Source organism: Drosophila guanche, unplaced genomic scaffold (assembly GCF_900245975.1).
Source record: "Drosophila guanche unplaced genomic scaffold, DGUA_6, whole genome shotgun sequence".
In the NCBI taxonomy this organism is placed as follows: domain Eukaryota; kingdom Metazoa; phylum Arthropoda; class Insecta; order Diptera; family Drosophilidae; genus Drosophila; species Drosophila guanche.
The window spans coordinates 9,701,671-9,720,867 of NW_022995744.1; the positions used below are offsets into that span (position 1 = coordinate 9,701,671).

Sequence of the window (19,197 nt, forward strand, 5' to 3'; positions counted from 1 at the left end):
AAAGGGGGGGGGGGGGGGGGGCTAGAAAGAAGAGCAAACACAAACAGGAAGGAAGAGGAGAAAAAGAAGGAAAAACAACAAGAAAATTGCACATTGGCCCATGGCACATTTTATAGCTATTATTACAGTGAAGCAGACAAAAACCTTCAAGGCAAAGGCTTTTGCAATAATTTAAATAAATATTTAATATTATAAATTAAATAATATTTTGTACTAGAATATTTATAGAATTTTTTGTGCATTTTTTTCCAATTTCCAAACTTGAATTCTGGCAACGGAAAAGCTTTTTTCTTACTCAGACACCACTGTACTTATTATTATTATTATGGTTACATTTTTTTGTGTGTGTCTTTTCCACTCACACAGTAACATTTTTAATATTGCTTGTGGCTGTGTTTGTTTTTCTCTCTCTCTCTGCATTTTCATCTTCGAGTTGTTTTTCCGTTCGCTGATCGAATTTTTTGTTATTTTTAAAGCGGGTTTTGTGGCAGGGATTCAACATCATATAATTCAATGTGGGGTTACATTATGCAGTTTTCCCTCTGTCTTTTCCCGCACCTTAAATGGCAGTTGGCGAAACAAAGTTCACGAAGAGGATGATTGCCAAACATGAAACACGCTCAGAAAAGAGACAAGGCAGAAAGGAACTGGGCGCGGCCACACCTACGCCCACACACAGAGCAGCGCATTACCTCCCTCCCTCTCTCTCTCGCTCTCTTTAGCACCACACAAAACTCATCTTCGTCTCTGCTCTTCTCTTCTCTTCTCTTTTCTGTTGTTTTTTTTTCTGTGTTCTTCCTCGACTGCTTGCAATTTTCATATCATTTAATTAAAATCGCAAAATTTCGTACACGTTTCCATTTTCGTTTTCCTTTCTTCCCCCCCTACAGCCGCTCCTCTCACTTGTGCACTGCGCCACACTCTTTTGGGTTTTTATTTTTATGATTTTAATGGCCCGGTAAAAACACTGAGCTGAGAAAAGTGCAAAAGGCAGAAAATTAAAAATACTTCTTCGATGCGCAACCAACAACAACAACAAAATAATAAAAATAAAAGGAGCCAAAAGAAGAGGAGCAAAAAACGTGCAGGCCCAGCCCCCGCCAGCCACATCCACAGCCCCACACGAGTGCAAAGCGAATTCAATTGAAATGGATCGAGAGTTTAAATAAAAATATATTCTCCTTCGTCTCCTTTATGCGCTTTAGTGGCCCCAAAAGGAAGCGGGCGTAACGTCATTAAAAAAAAAACCAGAAAATAAGTCAGTCTCTGGGGGAATATTCGAAGCATTAGATACCCTAGAAGATCGAGCAGGAGTATGGCCATAGGATATAATTTGATACAATTGTTTGTTGGCAAAGAAAACTTTTTTAAATAATTTTTTCTTCCTACAGCTTTGCTTCCTTTTATTTCATAATACCCCACTCATTCCAGGGTACACACAAAGTGGCTGGCAGGAGTTGAAGAAGAAGCAAATATTGCGGTCTGCTTATGCTCTTTCTCTCCTCCGCAGCTCACCTGCGCGCTGCTCACCCAGCAGCAGCAGCCCCCCCGCTGCGAGTGGCCCTTTTTATTTTATATTCAGTTTGATTTATTTCCTGCCCGCCAACTTTTATTTGCCAAACACAACACACAATTTCCAAATGCAATCAACTTTTGCAATCAAATTATTCAATAAGCACCAAAAACAAAAGGCAAACACACAACAACAAAACAACAACAACAGAACTGCGTGTGACGCGTGAAGACGGAGAAGGCAAAAAACAAACGGCACTTTCGGGGCTCTCTTTTGAATTTGAAAGCATTGCTCAGCGCTCTCTCTCTCGCTCTTGCTCTGTGCAGTGGAGTGAGATTTGATTTGTAGATAAGCAAATGGAACAGATTGGAAGCAGAATAGGTTAAGGAAATAGCTTTTGAAAGCTACAACTTAGAAGAATATTATTGGCATTGAGTAAGTGCGCTAATTTCCAGCTAATATTAAATTTTAAATATTAAAAAATAATATTTCAGCCAATATTAATGTTTATTAAATATGAAAATATCCACCAAGTCAGGCAGCAACATTAAATACTCATTTTTATCATCAAGAAATTGTAACCAAAGCTCCATGGATACTTCATAGGACTTCTGTTACCTCCCAATTTCAATTTTAATCCCCAATTGGTAACAAATTTTCTTTGTTCAAATTAAACATGCTGCAGGACACAGGAATTGACAGAAATGTCTGACAGAGTTTTTGTCATTATTTTCGGCAATACTTCCGGACTGACTTTCGGCATGCCCATGGCTGACATTTACATTAAGAACTTCCGCTGCCTGGACTCCTTCCACCTTGCTCCTTCTACACTCTCTGTTTAACTCTCTGTCTGCCCTTTGCCGTCTGTGATAATTACACAAAATAAGCACTGGAAACCTAAATAAGCATAAACTATGCCAGTTTTTATCAACATTATTTACTCGTAATAACATACTCTCTTTCGCTCTCTCTCTCTCTATCGCTCTCTTTTTCGCTTAATATTTCCTTTAATAACCATCGCTGGCCCCTGCAGCATTTGGCTGTCTTTATTTTGGCTAGGACTGTTGTTAGTTTAGATGGCTGCTGCTGTCGCTGTGGACATTGTTGCTGTTTGTTGTTTGTTGTTTTATGTTTGTACTTGTTCCTGTTATTGTTGTAAACTTTATGCATTAATTTTACATTTTCCTGGACCCGTTTGAAAGCACTCTAGAAGCACATCCCATGCCGAAGCACTCCTTCCTCCCCGTACTTCTATCTGTGTGAGAGTGTCTTTTAGTGTGTGTGTGTGTGAGTGTGCGTGTGTTTGCATTAACTCGCCACATGCAAAATTTACGTTTATTTATTATGGCAGAGAGAGCCGAAGCCCGTGCCCCTATACCATGCCTCTGCTCTACTGCATCCTGCATCCTGCGGCAAAAATGTGCAGCCAAACATTCTGTGAGATTTCATATACATAAAAGTTATGTAATTATCAAAGTTTTAATGCACCTACAGCCGGAGCACGGCCACCTACCAAGCAGCACACACACAAAATGGACTGGGTGGAATATGGGGCACGGCCACTGTGTGGCATGCAACCACTCGGTAGCACATACATATATCACTTAGCTGGTATCATATTTAGTTTTTATTTTCAACCTTTTTGCTTTTTGCCTCAATTTTCTGCTTATTTTTCTTTTATTTTTGAGTCAATTTAGTTTTGAGTCATAAAAAGAAAAGTTGATCAAAATAATGGCAGAGCTGAGGCATTTTTTGCTTAAAATACAAATTAATGTGTTGGTTTCTTTTTTTGGGGGTTAAAAGTGAAGCTTAATTGGGAACATTTTTGAGCTTCAAGAGTTGATTCGAGTGCCATGTAAAAATATAGAATTTGAAGCGGAAAAAGTTGGAGTTATAAGTGGAATATATTCAAAGAATCTTTGATTGTGGCATCTAATTATATTTCTTTGATGCAGGGCGCATAATTTATTTATTTATTTAATAAATGAACACAAGGACTGATGTGTCATTCAACTGATGCTGTTCCATGAAGTTTAATAATATTATTTCCAGAGTTTTAAGACCTAAACACGAATTTTGTAGCAACAAGCGACTGCCACACCCCTTGCAAAATCAATTGATTTTAACCCTTGGTATTTTACTAATCCAAATCCAAATAATATTTCCAACAAACCCCATTAACATTTTGGTTATGCTTTTGTGATGTGCATTAATTAATGGCAAATGGCAAATGGCAGGCACGATTTCCATCCACTTCGATTGCTTTTTTTGCTTTGCTTCTTTTGCTTATAGTTTTTTTTTTCATGTTTTGATTGCACCTCTCCCCCTGCCCTGACCTCTTCCTGTTCCACTCTTTCAGCTTGTGTTTTATCTCTTCTATAAATATATCACATTTGCATAAAATTCTAATTTAACTGCTGGCTTCGGCTACTTCTTCAGCTTTTCCTGCTTGCTCGTTGGCTTCTTTCTCCTCCTCCTCTTCTGGCCATCTCTTTCTGTTCTTCTACAATTGCCACCTCTCTCTCTCTCTCTGTCGCTCTGTCTCCCCCCTACTTTTGGCCCGTTTTTATGATGCAATTTATTTTATTTTCTCTTTGGTTCGCTTTCCAGCACAACATTTTCCTTTCTTTCTTCTTGGTATTTTTCTTGATTTCCTCTTGGCTTCAGGAGGGGGGGCTGGGGTGTGGGGCTGGTGGCAGAGAAACAATTTTCGTTTATTTATTTTTGTTTTTCCCTACTTGTTTCTTATGGTTTTTTTCGACTGCTGTTTGTCTTTTCTTTTTTCTTTTTTGTTTGCCCCCGTGAGTTTTTCTACGATTATTTTTTGCTGTTGTTGTTCATTTGTTTGTTGGTTGGTTATTGTTGTTGTTGTTGTTGTTATTGTAACTGTAGCAACACACACACTCTGGCACACACATTATTTATATTTATATGCTTACTTGTTGTTGTTTTTTTTATAGTTTATTCATGCAAATTGCAATAAAAATTGCCTTTATTTTTGCATTTTCATTTCCATTACGGCCTCGCCCCGCTTTTTCGAGTCTTTAAAGGTGGATGGGCGGGGCAGGGCATTGGTAAGGTGCGTTCCCCCCCTCCCAGCACATAAGAAAATCAATAAGCGCTTCCCCAACGGTTTTTCTTTTGCCTTTTCTTTTAGCGAATTTTTGTTTGTTTTATTTTTTAATTTCTTGTACGCGCAATTCGTATGAATTATTTATAAACCTGAAGTGAATCCCTCCCCCCCGCTCGCGTGTACCCCGCTGTTCCATAAGCAACCATTTTTATGGCCAACATTATTTTCTTGTTTCTTTCGTTATTTTCGCATTTTATTTATATTTTTTATTATTGGCTGCTGGAATTTCTGGCACAAAACGTTGCTTCGCTTTTCTTTAATGCAAAATAGAGGCAAACAAAAAAACATCAAAAAAATGTTAAGCACACACCACACAAACACACACACACAGACACACACAAGCGCGCAGCATAAAATATGCAAAATATTCACCTTTTTTTTTTTTGCATTTTTTTGTTTCAAGTGAATTGGAATTTTAGGCAAATGAAATAAAATGCGGCACATTTTGCTCTCCGTGTGTGTACTTATTTAAGTGACTGTTTGCCAGGGGCCAGCGCTAACCGAAAGGGTTGTTTGGGGTTGTATTTCTTGTTTGTGGTTTGGGTAAGGGATTTTTAATGTTAATGGAAAATATTCGGCAGTTTTTTGGTCGCTTATTTTTGCTTTGCTTCGGCAAGGGGTGACCCTTAGCCCCTGCCATCTATCAGCCAAAGTGATTATGAGTTTGATTAGAATTTTAGCCATGCTCAAGCTCGAGGGCAGTGTTTTCTCCTCAGGGAAAGAATTCTCTCTATGCAAAAGGGATTCCCTTTGCGTTTGACAAGACAAAAAAAAAACATTTTCCAATATTCAAAGGCAAAACAGAAAATTGTAATTCATAAATTCCAAGAAATTCCCATTTAAATATTACCCTAAACAATGCCCAAGATATCTCTCCGCCACCCACCGCTACAGCCATTAGGTAAAGGCCTATCAAGTCCTTGCCACGCCCACAAAAGAGACAGCCTTAACAAACTTGTCAATCTTTCGACCAGCGTTGGACCCCCAGCCACGCCCCCTTTTAGGTTCAGAGCCCCATAATTTACTGCAATTTGCTGAACGTTTTTCCTCACCCCTTCGGTGGTCACGCCTTTGTTTGGACGGCAGTTGGCCCTGCAGCAGGCGGACGGGCGAGCCGATTGTGTCGCTCAATTATGAAAAATAATTTTTTAATTTGTTTGTTTTCTGTTTCGTGTTGTATCATGTTTTGTTTCGTTTTCTTTATTGGCTTTCCCATGAATTTTTATTTATTTTTTAGTGGCAAAAACCGGCAGCGTTGTGGTGTAAAAAGGGATTTTTCATTGAAGGAATTTTTGAAGTTCTGCAGCTATGCACAGGTGGGTAGAAGGGGTAATTGGTGGTTGGAAAACAAGAGACAAACTATTTATTTGTAATCATTCACAATTTTGCAGCAATTATCTAAAAGAATATCCAATAAAACTGCCACTAAAAATTATTTCCAATTAGTTTTTTGCATGTCGAACATTTCATTGATTTTCCCGCTGGAAATCTATCTTTCAGGAGTAGCGGGTAGTTGCCTTATAAACCATAACGTTATTATCTGTATGCGTTATTTTCTTTATATATTTTCGTCCGACCATCGACATATCTTGCCTCTCGCCATCTCTCCATCTCTCCCTTCCTCTCGCTGTTTTGCGCTCTTACTGGCTGGGCTTCTCTCTTCTTTAAATGTATAAATTATTAATTTTAATTTTCTGCATGCATACTTCAGTGCACAGCCAGGACACACCCGCAGATACAGACACACACATAGCAGCCCACTGCTCTTCCACTCCACCATCGCCATCCCCATCCCATCCCCATCCCCATCCCCGCCCTGTCATCATCATTTTCGCAGTGTTCTTTTGTCTGTGGCAATTAATTTTAAATTGGGCGTTGCATACGGAAAATATTCGTAGTTTTCTTTACTTTTTACAAACACAACCATCCGGGTGGCGCTGTGCCTGTGTGTGTGTGTGTGTGTGTGTGTGGCATAGTTCTCTTGCTGCAAACAAATGGTGTATAAAATGAGAATAATTCCACATTAAAAGCATTTTTGTTGTTGCTGCTGCTCCTTCCAGTTGATAATGGGATTTTTACTTGCGGGCTCTTGAATTGCTAGCGACAGTTGCGAAAATGTTGAAACTTCGAATGAAGCGAAGAATTAAAGCATATAAAACGCTTCAGACTTAATGCCTTAACACTCAAAAACTGTGCAAACCATTTTAAGCTTCTTGTGATTATAATTTGTGTGGCAAAGTTATCTTCATTTATGGATCAGCAAGTATTGGCCTGCGTAAATATTTTCTTATAAAGATTTGGCTCCAAACTTAGTCTTTAATTGGGTGTAAGTTTGCTCTCTCTCTCTCTCTCGCTTTATCAATCAGTTCACACGGTTCATCGCCAAGCCCCAACGGCAGCTGCAAATAGATTTCTTGTGGGCTGCAACATCAAAACAAGAACAACAATCAGTGCAAACAATCAGCAGGCTTCTCCTTTTTGTTGCAGCAGCAAAACGCAGCAAAGAAGCCAACACACAAATAGGTAAAAGAATGTACAAGTACAACGTCGAACTTTAATTGCATAATTATGTGCAGTTGGCAATTTATCATTTTCATTTTTCCATGTTTTTTGCCCAGCTTCTTTCTTTGCGTTACTTGGCTTTGCTTTTACTGTTTTTTTGCTGTTGCTGTTGCTGTTTGCTGTAATTTATGTGCCTGCTGCCGCCGCAAAAAGCAAAGAGGAGGAGCAAAAAAAAAGAGTTGTAGGAGCGGCAGCGGCAGCGGCAGAGCGAGCGAAGTGCAGAGCCAAAGTAAAATGAAATTTAATGCAGCGCAAATATTGAGAATATTTTGTTGTGTGCCTGCAGTTTGCTGTTTGCAGTTCGCCTTTTTGTTGTTGTGGTTTTTTGCCCGTGCTTTTGCTGCCCATTCTTGTGCTCGATTTTAGTTACTGGCCAAACGTGTGCAGCAGCCTGGAAGACGGCGCTGTGTTGTGGCCGCTGCTCGTTTGGACAGTGCTTAATGCTGCTGCCTGCTGCCTGCTCCATGCGATCGTTTTCTGTTGTTGCTGTTGTTGCTCTCCCACTTTTTGCTTTGCTCTTTATGATCTTGCTTATAAGCTGCGCGCTGCTTATACCCTTGAAAGAGCAGCGTTTATATTTTGAAGTGAAACGTGGAAAGTTTTGCCAATTATCAACAACTAAAATGTGAAATTTCTAAGCAGTGAAAAATGTCTAAAATTTGCTTCACTTTGTACGCTTTATGGTTTTAGGGCATTCCCAACTTCGGTTTTCTTTCTCGTTGTTCTTGTGCCTTTTCTTGGTGCCACGCCCTTTTGGTCGTGATCTTGGGGCGTGTGGGGCATCCCGTACCCAACCCTAGCTTTAGCCTCTTGCTGTGTGTGTTCCTTTAATAATTATAATTTATGCTTAATTCTTGCAAGGCTTATCGCCTGCCTGTGCAGCATTCCTGCGACTCCCCCGCAACTGCGTTGCCTTTGAAGCTGCGTTGCTGCGTGGGTAGAGCGCGGCATGGCTAATCAAGCAATTAGCGAATGCCATCAAATAGGCATTAGACAGCAGACCAGACCCTCCCTCTCCGCTTGCATTTTGAATGGCAGCCTGCGACAGCGTCTGAGGGGCAATGTCTATGACCATTTTTGGCTGACGTTGATGTCTGCTCCATACCCGCCAAAAAACCTAAACGGGGAGTTGCACATACTTCTAGTTGGGAGGCAGACAAACGATGATGCAGCAGCAGCAGCAGCAGACTCCCCCCCTCCACATCTTTGAGGGAAATATTGAAAAACAAAGAAAATTAGTTCCCCCCTTCGTGCCTGTATGCGCCGAGAAGACGTAGACAGCAAACGACAAAGCAAAAGCCAAACGAGAAGCGGAAAGGAGAGCAAAGTGTAGTGTAGGTGGAATGTCGAAAGTGGAAAGCAGAAGCGCACAGCACAGCGTGTCGTATGAGCAAGGCAGAGGGGGCATTTTAAGGGTTGCAACTAATCGCAGACAAAGCCCCCTCGAAGGTCTCTCTTCTGTGTGTGTATGCGTTGGCGTCTGTCTGGCAAGCTTCATGTGCGGGCAGAAGGTACAAAGGGTGAAGGGGTGAGTGTGAGTCAAAGGGCAAGAGTCAGCATAGAGAAGGCAGAGAGAGAGGGGCGGTGGCTGCCTGCCTGCCAATTAACCAAAATGCCCAAATAAGTAGGCAATAAAACTTTTAAACCCAGCAAAATCAAACAACAAACGAAGGAGCACTGCCTGCCGGCAAATGTCAATGTTAATAATAATATCTATAATAATAATAATAGGAAACAACCCCCCCGGAGCGCAGCGCACTTAATGCATGCCAAAAATTAGAGGCGAAATGGCGTTGGCCCTCAACCTCAGCTGAACTCAGAGACAGACACAAATGCATGGCCACACACATGCATATGTATACATGGGGCAGAGCGAAAGAGAGAGAGAGAGAGAGAGAGAGAGAGAGAGTGCTGGTTTATATAAGGCATTATGGACGCGCATTTGTGTGTGGGGGTGGCAATTGAAAAAGCTTTACTGCCGCTCCACTGCTGCCATAGTCATCGCCCAACGACGTCGTCGCAGAGGCCAGCTACCCCTTCGGCATGCCGAACGGGGTATATTATGTGGCTAAGGGAAAGGATTGAGTGGCTGCTTAGGATTAATGCTTTTTTATCCATATTTTGATTTATTTATTTACTTTTTTAGCTATTGTTTAAGCTAGAATATTGAGGAAGTTTTCATAAAACTTCAACATAAAACCACATAATCATTTCGTTACATTTTTCAACTGAATTTACAGCTCATTCTTTATTATCTTTCAACCCACATAAAATACATTACAAATTCTCTGCCACTTGCTGTTGTCTTCCCTCTTTCTGCTGGGTATCAATTGTGTTCAACTGTTCTTGTCTGTTATTTTTCTTTCATTTTCTTTGCTTACTTTTTGCACACTATATAAAGCCACACACATACATACAGATGTGTGTCCTGCACATTTATCAAGTGTATATAAAAGCTGAAGCTGTAGCTGTAGCTGTAGCTCTGGCTCTGGCGCTGACGCTCGTTCTGCCATTATGTACGCCCCATGGAATCGGTCGCTGGGTGTGGCTGGGGGGGTTGTGGCAGTGGCGCGTAAGACAAGCAAAATGGCAGTAAATAAAACAACAACAAAAATACAGCAACAAACAAAAAAGAAGCACCGAGAAGCGTAGAAGAAATTAACGAGCAAACGATTTTTATGGCAGCATTTTGTGCCTTAAAGCGCTTAATGCGATTTATGTGCATGTTTATTTGTGTGTGTGTGTGTGTGCCCTGTGTGTGTTAGTTGAAAATTGTTTTTTTGTGTGTAAAAATGACAAGCTACGAAAGTTTGAAGCGCAATTTATGTTCGTTTTAAATTGAATTTCCAAATTTATTGCTGCAATTTTCTGTGTCTGTCGGTGTGTGCCGGTGTGTGCCGGAAACGGAAGTGCTTTTGCTAGTGTGCGTTGTAAATTTCATTGTCATGTAGCAGAAATAACATTAATTAAGCAAAAACTAAGTACGGCTGGGGCCTTGCCTTGAGGGCCAAAAACTGAATTTAAATTTGCGTCTCTGCGAAATAATTGCCTAAATAATTAAACAGAAAATTTGGGTAGACGAAGTAGCAGCAGACTTTAGCCAGGAAAAGCCTTAAGAAAGGTCAATCAACTTGTTCTTTTGGGGGATATCCCGGGCAGACGACCCGCAGACGCTGGGCCCAAAGAGGACATGCAAAATGCTCAAGCAACAGGCAACAGGCAACAGGCAAACAGAGAGAAAGGACTAAAAAAAAAACAGGGCAAAGGATGGAAAAAAGTTACGAGTCAGCAAACGGCGAGCACAAAAGGTTGACGAGGCAAGGACCTTTTTTTTGTAGCAGGTTGACTGCCGCCTCAAGGATGTTGTCGCAGGAGCAGCAGCAACAATGTTTGTGGCTCATTCCTCTGGGAGGGGGGGGCAGGCAGAAAGGGTCAAGTGCGAGCGCGTGGCTGGACAGGGCGGGGCGGGGGCAAGGACATTCAACCGAAAAAGGGTTAACGTTGAACCTGGCTTCCTTGTTCGCTCTGCGTCCTCGGAGTCCTTCTGGTAATGAAGCTCATTGCCCTTTTTATTAGACGCAAAAGAAGTTGCTGCCTGCTGCTGCCACTTGTCCTTGTTTTTTCCCTCTTTTTTTTTTGAGGGTATTTTTATGGCACTGCCCCTTGTCGACCTTGACCTGCTGCCTCACAGGCAGACCTTGAACTTGGCACTGCCCTTCCCTCTCCCAAGCGCTCTTTGCTTTTTTTATTTCTACTTTTCCCCCGTCCACTTGGCTTGGATTTCAATGAAGAGGCGCCGCGGGCCTGGGTTGTGGCAGCGTGGCAGCGTGGCAGCGTGGCAGCAACTGTTGCCTGTTGCGTGGCTGCTGCTGCTTTCATTGTTCGACTTAAGACCCACACGGGGATCGTCTCTCTGGCCCTGTCTGTCCGCTCAGTCTTTCATAACGTTGAAAAAAAGCAGCAGCAACCGCAACATGAGCCAGGCAAGGGACTCGGGACAGGTTGCCTCTGCTGCTGCTGCCTCACGTGCTGCGTGTGCCAAAAGTCGCCTTCTCCTCTTACAGTTTGGGACATCGGCAAGTGCCAAGTGGCAGAGAGACTCCTCCTCTGCTGTTTCTGTTGCTGTTGCTGTTGGGCTGCCTCCAATGCGGACAGTTGGACGACAAATTGTCTGGCAGCAGCAGCAGCAGCAGCAACCTGGCAGCAGTCCGCAGTCCGGCAGCAGTGTGTCTGCCACAGGCCCGTTGTGGCTCTGTTTTTTACGAGCTGCATGTAAGCTCTCCTCTTGTATCGCCATCGCACGTAGGAGTCGGGTTGTACCCTCCATCTGCTGTAGCTGCTGCTGCTGTCACGGTTGGTGGTGCCGGGACGGGCCTCGGGTCTCTGTTCTCTGTTCTCTGGTCTCTGGTCTCTGGTCCGTGTGTCTGCCACTGAGGTAGCCGTCTTGGCGCCACACAACATGTTGCTGCTGCTGTTGGCATTTACGATTATGTCTGGCCTCCTCCTCCTGCGCTCTGTTTGTTTTTGAGTGATGGCCAAAGGTGTGGCCAAAGTCTTAAAGAGCCTTCGCTTTGACATTGTGGCAGTTGGTGGCTGGGGCCGTTGGCAAACCCGTTGAGTGGCTTTTCACGTTTGCGGCGCCTAATTAGACGTTAAGTGCCACGGTTCGGCTTTTCAATTGAAGTTGCCACAGGCCAGGGAGCTGCTGCTCCTTCGTTGTTCGCTGTCCAAACATTGTGACAGCGACTGCGATTGCATCGCATGGGGCATGTGGCATGTGGCATGGAGCATGTCTGTTGACTAATTGCTGCTGGACAGACACAAGGTGGGTGGAATCACATGGCTTTGAAAAAAGTGCACCAAATGTGCATTACACTGTGCAACAAAGTAGGGAAAGTGCGTGGCTTGTGGTGCAGTAAATTGTTGCTTGGGTCATGGAGAGACTTTAGATGAAAGTTTGTTTAAATATAAATATAAATAAACATTCGGATAATCATTTAGATAACTCTTTGGAGCCAAATTTCATAAAAATAAATCACTAATTTGGTTTTTGTTTGGATTAATGTTTCTGTGAGACAATTTCCAAACAAGTTCCAAATGTTTTCCATGTGTTCTTATTGTTTTTCTCATTATTATAATACTGAAATGTATTTATTTTCAGTTTTTTACTAATTTTATTTATTTTATTTACTATTTTCTTGCGTCTGTTGAAGTTTTTGCTCTTATATGAATTATTTAGCAACGTTTTAGAGGATTTTTCATGGAATATTCCAGCAATTAATGGTTCTATTAGCTCCCCATTAGATTATGCGAAGAATTTTCTATGGAAATTTCATTCCTGTTGCCCCCAAAGTTCGGCCCAGCTAATTCCCCCCTCAATAATTCCTTATACTAATTGAAAGCCCCAACCTTCATAGCCTCTCTGCAAGGAATAAAAGAACTTAATTCAATTAAAAAGTCACCAAAAATAGCCTAAAACCTCATCTTGCAGTTCAGTGTATAATTTTGAATGCTGTTTGGCCTGAATGATGACAAATTCCAGCCGCATTCCATATGCAGATTAAGCAGAGAGACAGAAACAGAGAGCAGGGAGGAGTGCCGAGAGCAGAGAGAGCGTGCAACAAGTTGCTGGCCAAAGTACAGAGCCAAACATTTGGCCTCTGACTCCCGAATGAGAGTAGGAATGGGAGCGCCACAGAGGGGGTTCAAGTCCAGGTCCAGGTCCAGGTCCAGGTTTTGGTCTGCCAAAACAATGGACAGCCGCACCACCCACCAGGGCCAAAAAGTGTTGGTAACTGCATTCAGACATGAAGGCCAAAAAAGGCCGGCGACCGTGGCGAGGCCGTGCAGTGCAGCTCGCGGCTGGCGTGGCAGGCGTCAAAGCATGCCACAGGAGTGGGAGTCGTGGTCATGGGCACTGGCAATGTGGCAGGCAAATCCCGTTGCCTCGCTGCTTGTCGACTGCCAATGGATTTTCCACTCTTTTGCTGTTTTTGCATGGCAAAGGTCATGGCTGGGGGCGACCTGCATTTTGGCAGCAACAACAAGCAAAAGCAACAAACTGCAGTGGCAGCACACCCATGTGGCAGCCACAGCCACAGCCACAGTCGTATCGGTGTCCGTGTCCGTGTCCGTGTCCGTGTCACTGGGCCACCGAACAGCAAAAAAATAAAGCAAGAAGCAGGAACAAACGCTTCACTTTCCATGGCACAGGCAGACATTTGTGGCAGGAAAACTTTGCACAGCAGCAGAGTGGGAAGAGGGGGCAGAGGGAGGAGGCAGCGTGTAGCAGCTGCAGACAAAGTCTCTCCGCAGCCAAAGAGTCTCGAAACTTGAAGAACATTTTGCCAGCGTGTGTTGGGCAATGTTGGAGGCATGCAACCAAGCTGTAGCAGGCACACACAAAGAGCAGGCAACTTGTTGCGCCATTTTATTGGAGCCAGAGAACGTGGAGCCACTGGCATGTCTTCGCTGGCACTTTTTATGCCCGGCTTGAGTGTGGGGAGTCACTGTTGTGCGTCGTGTGGCAATGATGACATAATCAACGCTTCATTGACGCTTACAACCCACTCCTGGCCTCCCACTTTGCCCGCCACTCCCTCCAACCCATGCCGCACATCCATCATTATGCCACTTATGGCAGAACTCAAAGCAAATGCCTATTGCCAGTGCCACTTGCCACTTGCCACTTGTGGCTGTTGGCATTCATTGGATATTAACTTGTGTCAACTTTTTACTACAGAGGCCCACGGCAGCGACCTTGAGCAGAGACACAGCCACAGCCACAGCCACAGCGGAGGATATTGCGTGCTGTGCCAAAGGGAATCCCCTGCCCGTCTAAGGTCAAAGTCAAATGGCAGCGCCACTGACTCTGGATCTGCCAGCGTCCCACGCCGCCGTTACCAGTCCCTGCCTCTGTGGGTCTGCGTCTCGTGTCTTTCGTTTCTACGTGCGGCATGTGGCAGGCACTGCACAAGTGGTCCGCCCTTGAAGGGACTCCGAGAGCCAGAGCCGCCGCCGCAGCGTAACTTTGTCTGTTTTGCAACCCGAACCCCCCAGCCTCAGCCTTGCCTTTGCCTTTGTGCCTGGCTTTCCCTTCTTTTTTTGTTCCTGGCTGGTTTTTACGATGGTGACCCCCAGAGCTACGTGCGGCGACAGCGTCTGGTGTCTGCGGGCGGGAGATTATGCCCGGGTCTCTGTCTGTCTGCTGCCTCTTTTTGGGGGAACCCGGCAACGACAGACAGCCAACGGCAGTGACTGGCTGCCAACAGAGGATGACGACGATTTTGCCCGGCTGGCTGGCTGGCATCCCAGACAATGCCGGGGCGTGATGACGTTGAAAATGTGGCAGTCAGCTTGGGTGTACTCTTTTGGGGTAATCTTACAACCGCAGACACTCTGTCGTCGCGTGACTTAATTAGTTCCGTTTCCATAATTGAAAGGCAAAGTGGCAAAGGAAGAGCTTCAAATGGAGTCAGGGAAGACATTCAACTGGTAGGTAAACTCGTTATCCAATTGAAGACAAATCCCACATTTAAGTGCCAAATTTTGACATAATAAAAGCAAAGCCAAACTCGACTTACCCCAGTTGTTGGTGTCCCATTGCCTGCAGCATTGATTCCTGTGGCATTGGCGCCGGCATTTCCGTTATTTCCGGCTGACTTTCCCTTGCCGCGGCCGCGCTTCGAATCGGGTCGAACGGGCTGACCATCGGCACCATAGATTATCTGCAAATGGTGCAACAAGAGAACATGAAAATAAATAGAAAATAAATAGAAAATAAATAAGAAAATGGGGGAAACTAAGTATTAGCCACTGTTGATTTCAATTAAATGATATGAACTTATACTTAAACCAAAACTAAAGCATTTATTCCTCTCCTTCATGCCTTTTTTTTTACCATTTTTATTTGGTATTATTTATTTATTTAATTTAAGTCCAAGTTTTAATTTGCCGCCAAAGCTGTACGGGTGGTTCGTGCATTTGCTAAGTGGTTGCTATACCAACTAAATGTTGCGAAACAAATTCTATCCTCACTTCAAACCCTAGCCGTGGCGCCACCTGCATGTGATGGCTGTTTTCAGCTACTGGCACAGCGCCATCTAGTAGCTACTGCACGAAACAATCGATGTAGTTGCAGAGCGCTGGCTGTGTCTCATGTCTTCACCGCATAAATACTGTAAATTACATTTTACATTGTATTCTACAGCATAATTACATGTTATCGATTTGGCGCAGTTATCATTTTTAAATAATAAAGTGTACACAGAAAGATGTTTTGCTGGCGTGAAACTACAGAATTATTTTGCAATTTGCATGAATAATTTCTCATTTAATCTGCTGAATAATGTACGATTTTGATAATGAAAACCCTACAAAGGAGTATGGAAATATTTGGATGGAAATATTTTCTGTACCAAAAGATGCTCTAAGCCTCTAAAAACTGTCGCAAATTGTTTTAAACTACTTATGACTAATAAATAAAGTGCATAAATCTCCCCGCCTGTCGAAATAAATGCTAGAAAACGCCAGAAGAAATGTTGGATACTTCCCCAATTTAAATCAGAACAAAGTACCACATCCTGAACTGCACTTCACTTTTATCCACTTTGCAACCCTCAAAATTAAGTCCCAAATATGCATACATTTTCCACATTCAACGAAAAGAAGAACAACCAGTTGAATAATGACAACGAACCTCGCGCTCGCTCTCGCTCTCTCTATATCTGTGGGAATGTGTGCTGCTCTCATATTAAATTACTTTCCATATGGAAAACGGAACGAAAGTGCCCCGCAAGAGCCAGCCATAGATAATTCCGTGAGGCATGAACCACACACAATCATTTCTGAAGAAGCGGTTTTAAAACCGCCTGTTGGACCCAGAGACTCGGCATCCAAATCTATTTCCGGCGCAGAGAGAGAGAGAGAGAGAAATGTCTGAGAAATCATAAATATCAGAAACTGAGATCCAAACGGGAGCCATTAGTTGTGCTGTTGGAGGAAAAACTAAGGAACCGAGCAGCAATGGAAAATTTCAATGGTTTGTGTGCTTGTGCGTGTGCGCAGGCGTGCCCCTTGTGCCCCTCCGGGCGCTGGTTGTGCCTCACATGCAGACGAAAATAGATGCCGAAGGGCGACATATGGTTCCAGACAGCTTCGCAGGAGTGCCTCTGGAATGCTCCGCTTGTCTGCGCGACTGCCACATCGGGGATCTTTATTCTTTTTTTGGGGTCTGATTGACAGCCGCTGCATCTTAACGGAAAATAAGCGACGCCATCTTACCATCCCCCTCTGCGCATGCTCCCCTCCAAGCTGCACCATTTTCCTGCCTGCCTGCCTGCCTGCCTGCCTGCCTGCCTGCCTGCCTGTGGCAGTCGCCACAAATTTTACATTGTTGGCACGCGCAGGCGCGCACACATGTTGCCACAACGTCAATCTCATTGCAGATGGGGCAGGCTGGGAATGGTGTGCAACAAGGGAGAGAGTGCGTCTGCGTACATGATGCTCCCCCCTGCTCCTTCCTCCTCTTTGCGTTGCCACTCGGTTTACAATTTTAGCAGCCGTTGTCATTTCGGAAGCAATTATTTTAATGCAGAGTCGAGAGCCCAGAGCCCAGAGCCGAGCACCAAACAGAGCCCAGAGAAAGAGAGACAGAGAGCGAGCGTGTGCCAGAGTTCCCCCCCAAATGCTGGATGTCACTTGGGCCTGGGGATTACCTACACAGAAGATGCTGTTGGGGTTGCTGCCTGCTGTGACTGCAGTTCTCTTGGGGCTGCTTGCATCTAAATTTAGTTTGGCTCTTGAGGTGTTTTCGGTTGAAATTGATACGAAACAAAGTACAGTTGCGCCTGGGGTACAGTTGTGCTTAGAAATGGCAGCCAGAGAGCACAGAGAAGCAGCGAGTGCGTCCACAAATAGATGGCAGTGGAAGAAAAGTGGCTGCTGGTTGGTACTTTTCGTGGCATAAAGTGATCTTGGAGGGACTAGAGAATTTCAACTGTGTAAAGGCAGACTTAGGAGTGCTTTTCGAAGATTTTATTAAAGAAACGTTTATTTAAACGAAGAAATTGCATGGCTTTTTGTAGAACTAAGAGAGAGTAAATATTCGAAGAGTTTTACTACTTATAAGTTATGATATTTTCAGCAATAACATTCAAGAAATTAAATATTTCAACAGAAAACTGCCAAGAAAACTATAGAACAATTCTCATAAATTCCCCAGACCACAGGCAGATACAACTTATTGGGTGGGACATCGCCTAGGCTCTCCCACAATCAAAAGAGCGCCACACAAAAGTAGGCACAACGACCTACAAAAATTGCGCCAAAAGTAGGCAGCCGACACGGCTCACACACAAGCACACAGCTGCACAGGACATGAATGAATCTTGTTGAAAGCTTCGTCACTTCTGGACTGGCAAACAAACAAACAGGACAAAAATCGATGACAGTTTATGCGCCTCGAAGTGGGAACCTTTTTTAAAATCAATTTTTTTTGTTTGCAGCTTCCTGTGTTGCGGCTGTTGAAAGATGCAAAAAGATGGCTCCTGGGCTCACGGCACTCCTGCCGTCATATTTTTGTTCGTTGTTGTTCTGTGACTTTATTAGCGCCAACAACAGGCAGCAGCAGAGGCAGGAGGCAAACAGAAGCAACAGCAACAGCAACAAAAAGCTGAACAAAAGGCCGCAAGAGCAGCAACAGAAAAGCAACAGCAAATCGCATGCCGACTTAATTGGGGCTATTAGTTTTTATTAAAAGGAAGCCCCTACTGATGAGATGAGAAAAGTGGCAGCTGCGGCGATCCAATAATGAGCTGCGCTACTCAAAGCTACAAGCCGCCGCCGGGCCAAGAGTGAAGAGTGGACGGGACTGCTGCGAAAGTGGAGTTTCGGTGGCGCAACAGGAGCAACAGGTAGCAGCTCTCCCCCCCCCGAAAGCACACAAAAACCGCAAGGGCCACACGCACACACACACAGACACCCCAGTTTTTGGGGCTGAATATTGAAATGAAGCGGCGATGAAGGAGAACCCTGACCTGGCCCAATGCTCGTAGGGTTTGTGGCAGGAAGCCGAGGAGCTGAAGCGGCCCCCCCACAACCACAACCACAACCACAACGGGAGACTTCTTTTATGACACAATATTTGGGGGAAACCACAACAAGCAGCCCTTCCCCTCTGTGTCTGCTGTCGCCCTTCCATAATGAGCCATAAAAAAAAGCTCCTTTGACAGCGCCGAAACGAACCAAAGCGAACCCCTTCCTCGTTTTCCTGTGTTGACGTATTGCCGAGGAGCCGCTCCTACTTGTTGCTCAATCGAATGCCCTCTTAAGGCGGCATTCCGAGGTTCATTCAACCCTCTAACAAAAAGAGTGTGGGCAAATCCTGACCTGTGCCAAAAAACCACATTAATTATTTCCACTCCACCTGGCGAGCAATTAGAGCAGCAGCCCAGCCCGTCAACCCTTTCGTTTGGGATGCTGAATGCCGGCTGGCTGGCTCCCTCCCCACACCATTTGTGGGTGGGCTGAGTGAATCGATTTTCATAGGCCAAACAATATTTCAAGGTTATACCTTAATCTGTGTTTATTTTGATTATCACTTTCGTACCCCTATGGCACCCGCGCCACAAAAGGAAACCAAAGCTTTTGCTGATTAGCCTTAGCCTCTGCCTTCTGCCTTCTGCCTTCTGAGGGGTTCGCGCGCGTCCTTGAAGTTTGCCCAAATAATTCTGCAGCTCTCTCTCTCTCTCTCTCTCTGCCTGTGTCCTCTCTGCTTGTCTGTGGCATGATTCACTGTCTCGGCGCGCAGCAACATGGCCGACGCCTCACAGGATTTGCTTTTTATGGCTTATAACCCATTTTGATTGCGGCTGTCAGCCTTTTCTTTTCTTTCTTTTTTGGCTGCTGTTTTTTTTTTGTGTTTTTTTGGGGGTTGACTTTGCCCAGAGGGTGGGTTTCTCGTTTCTCATTTGGTAATTGAAGCCAACCC

General features: G+C 44.2%; 1 protein-coding gene across 1 annotated transcript in view; it reads right to left on the minus strand.

Moving 5' to 3' along the window:
* The window catches only part of LOC117579192 (DNA N6-methyl adenine demethylase), a 92,627-nt gene that overhangs the window by 55,843 nt on the left and 17,587 nt on the right, over positions 1 to 19,197 (minus strand). The window contains 1 exon segment of the mRNA XM_034264960.1: positions 14,792 to 14,935. Within this exon segment, the coding sequence (XP_034120851.1) occupies positions 14,792 to 14,935 (144 nt within the window).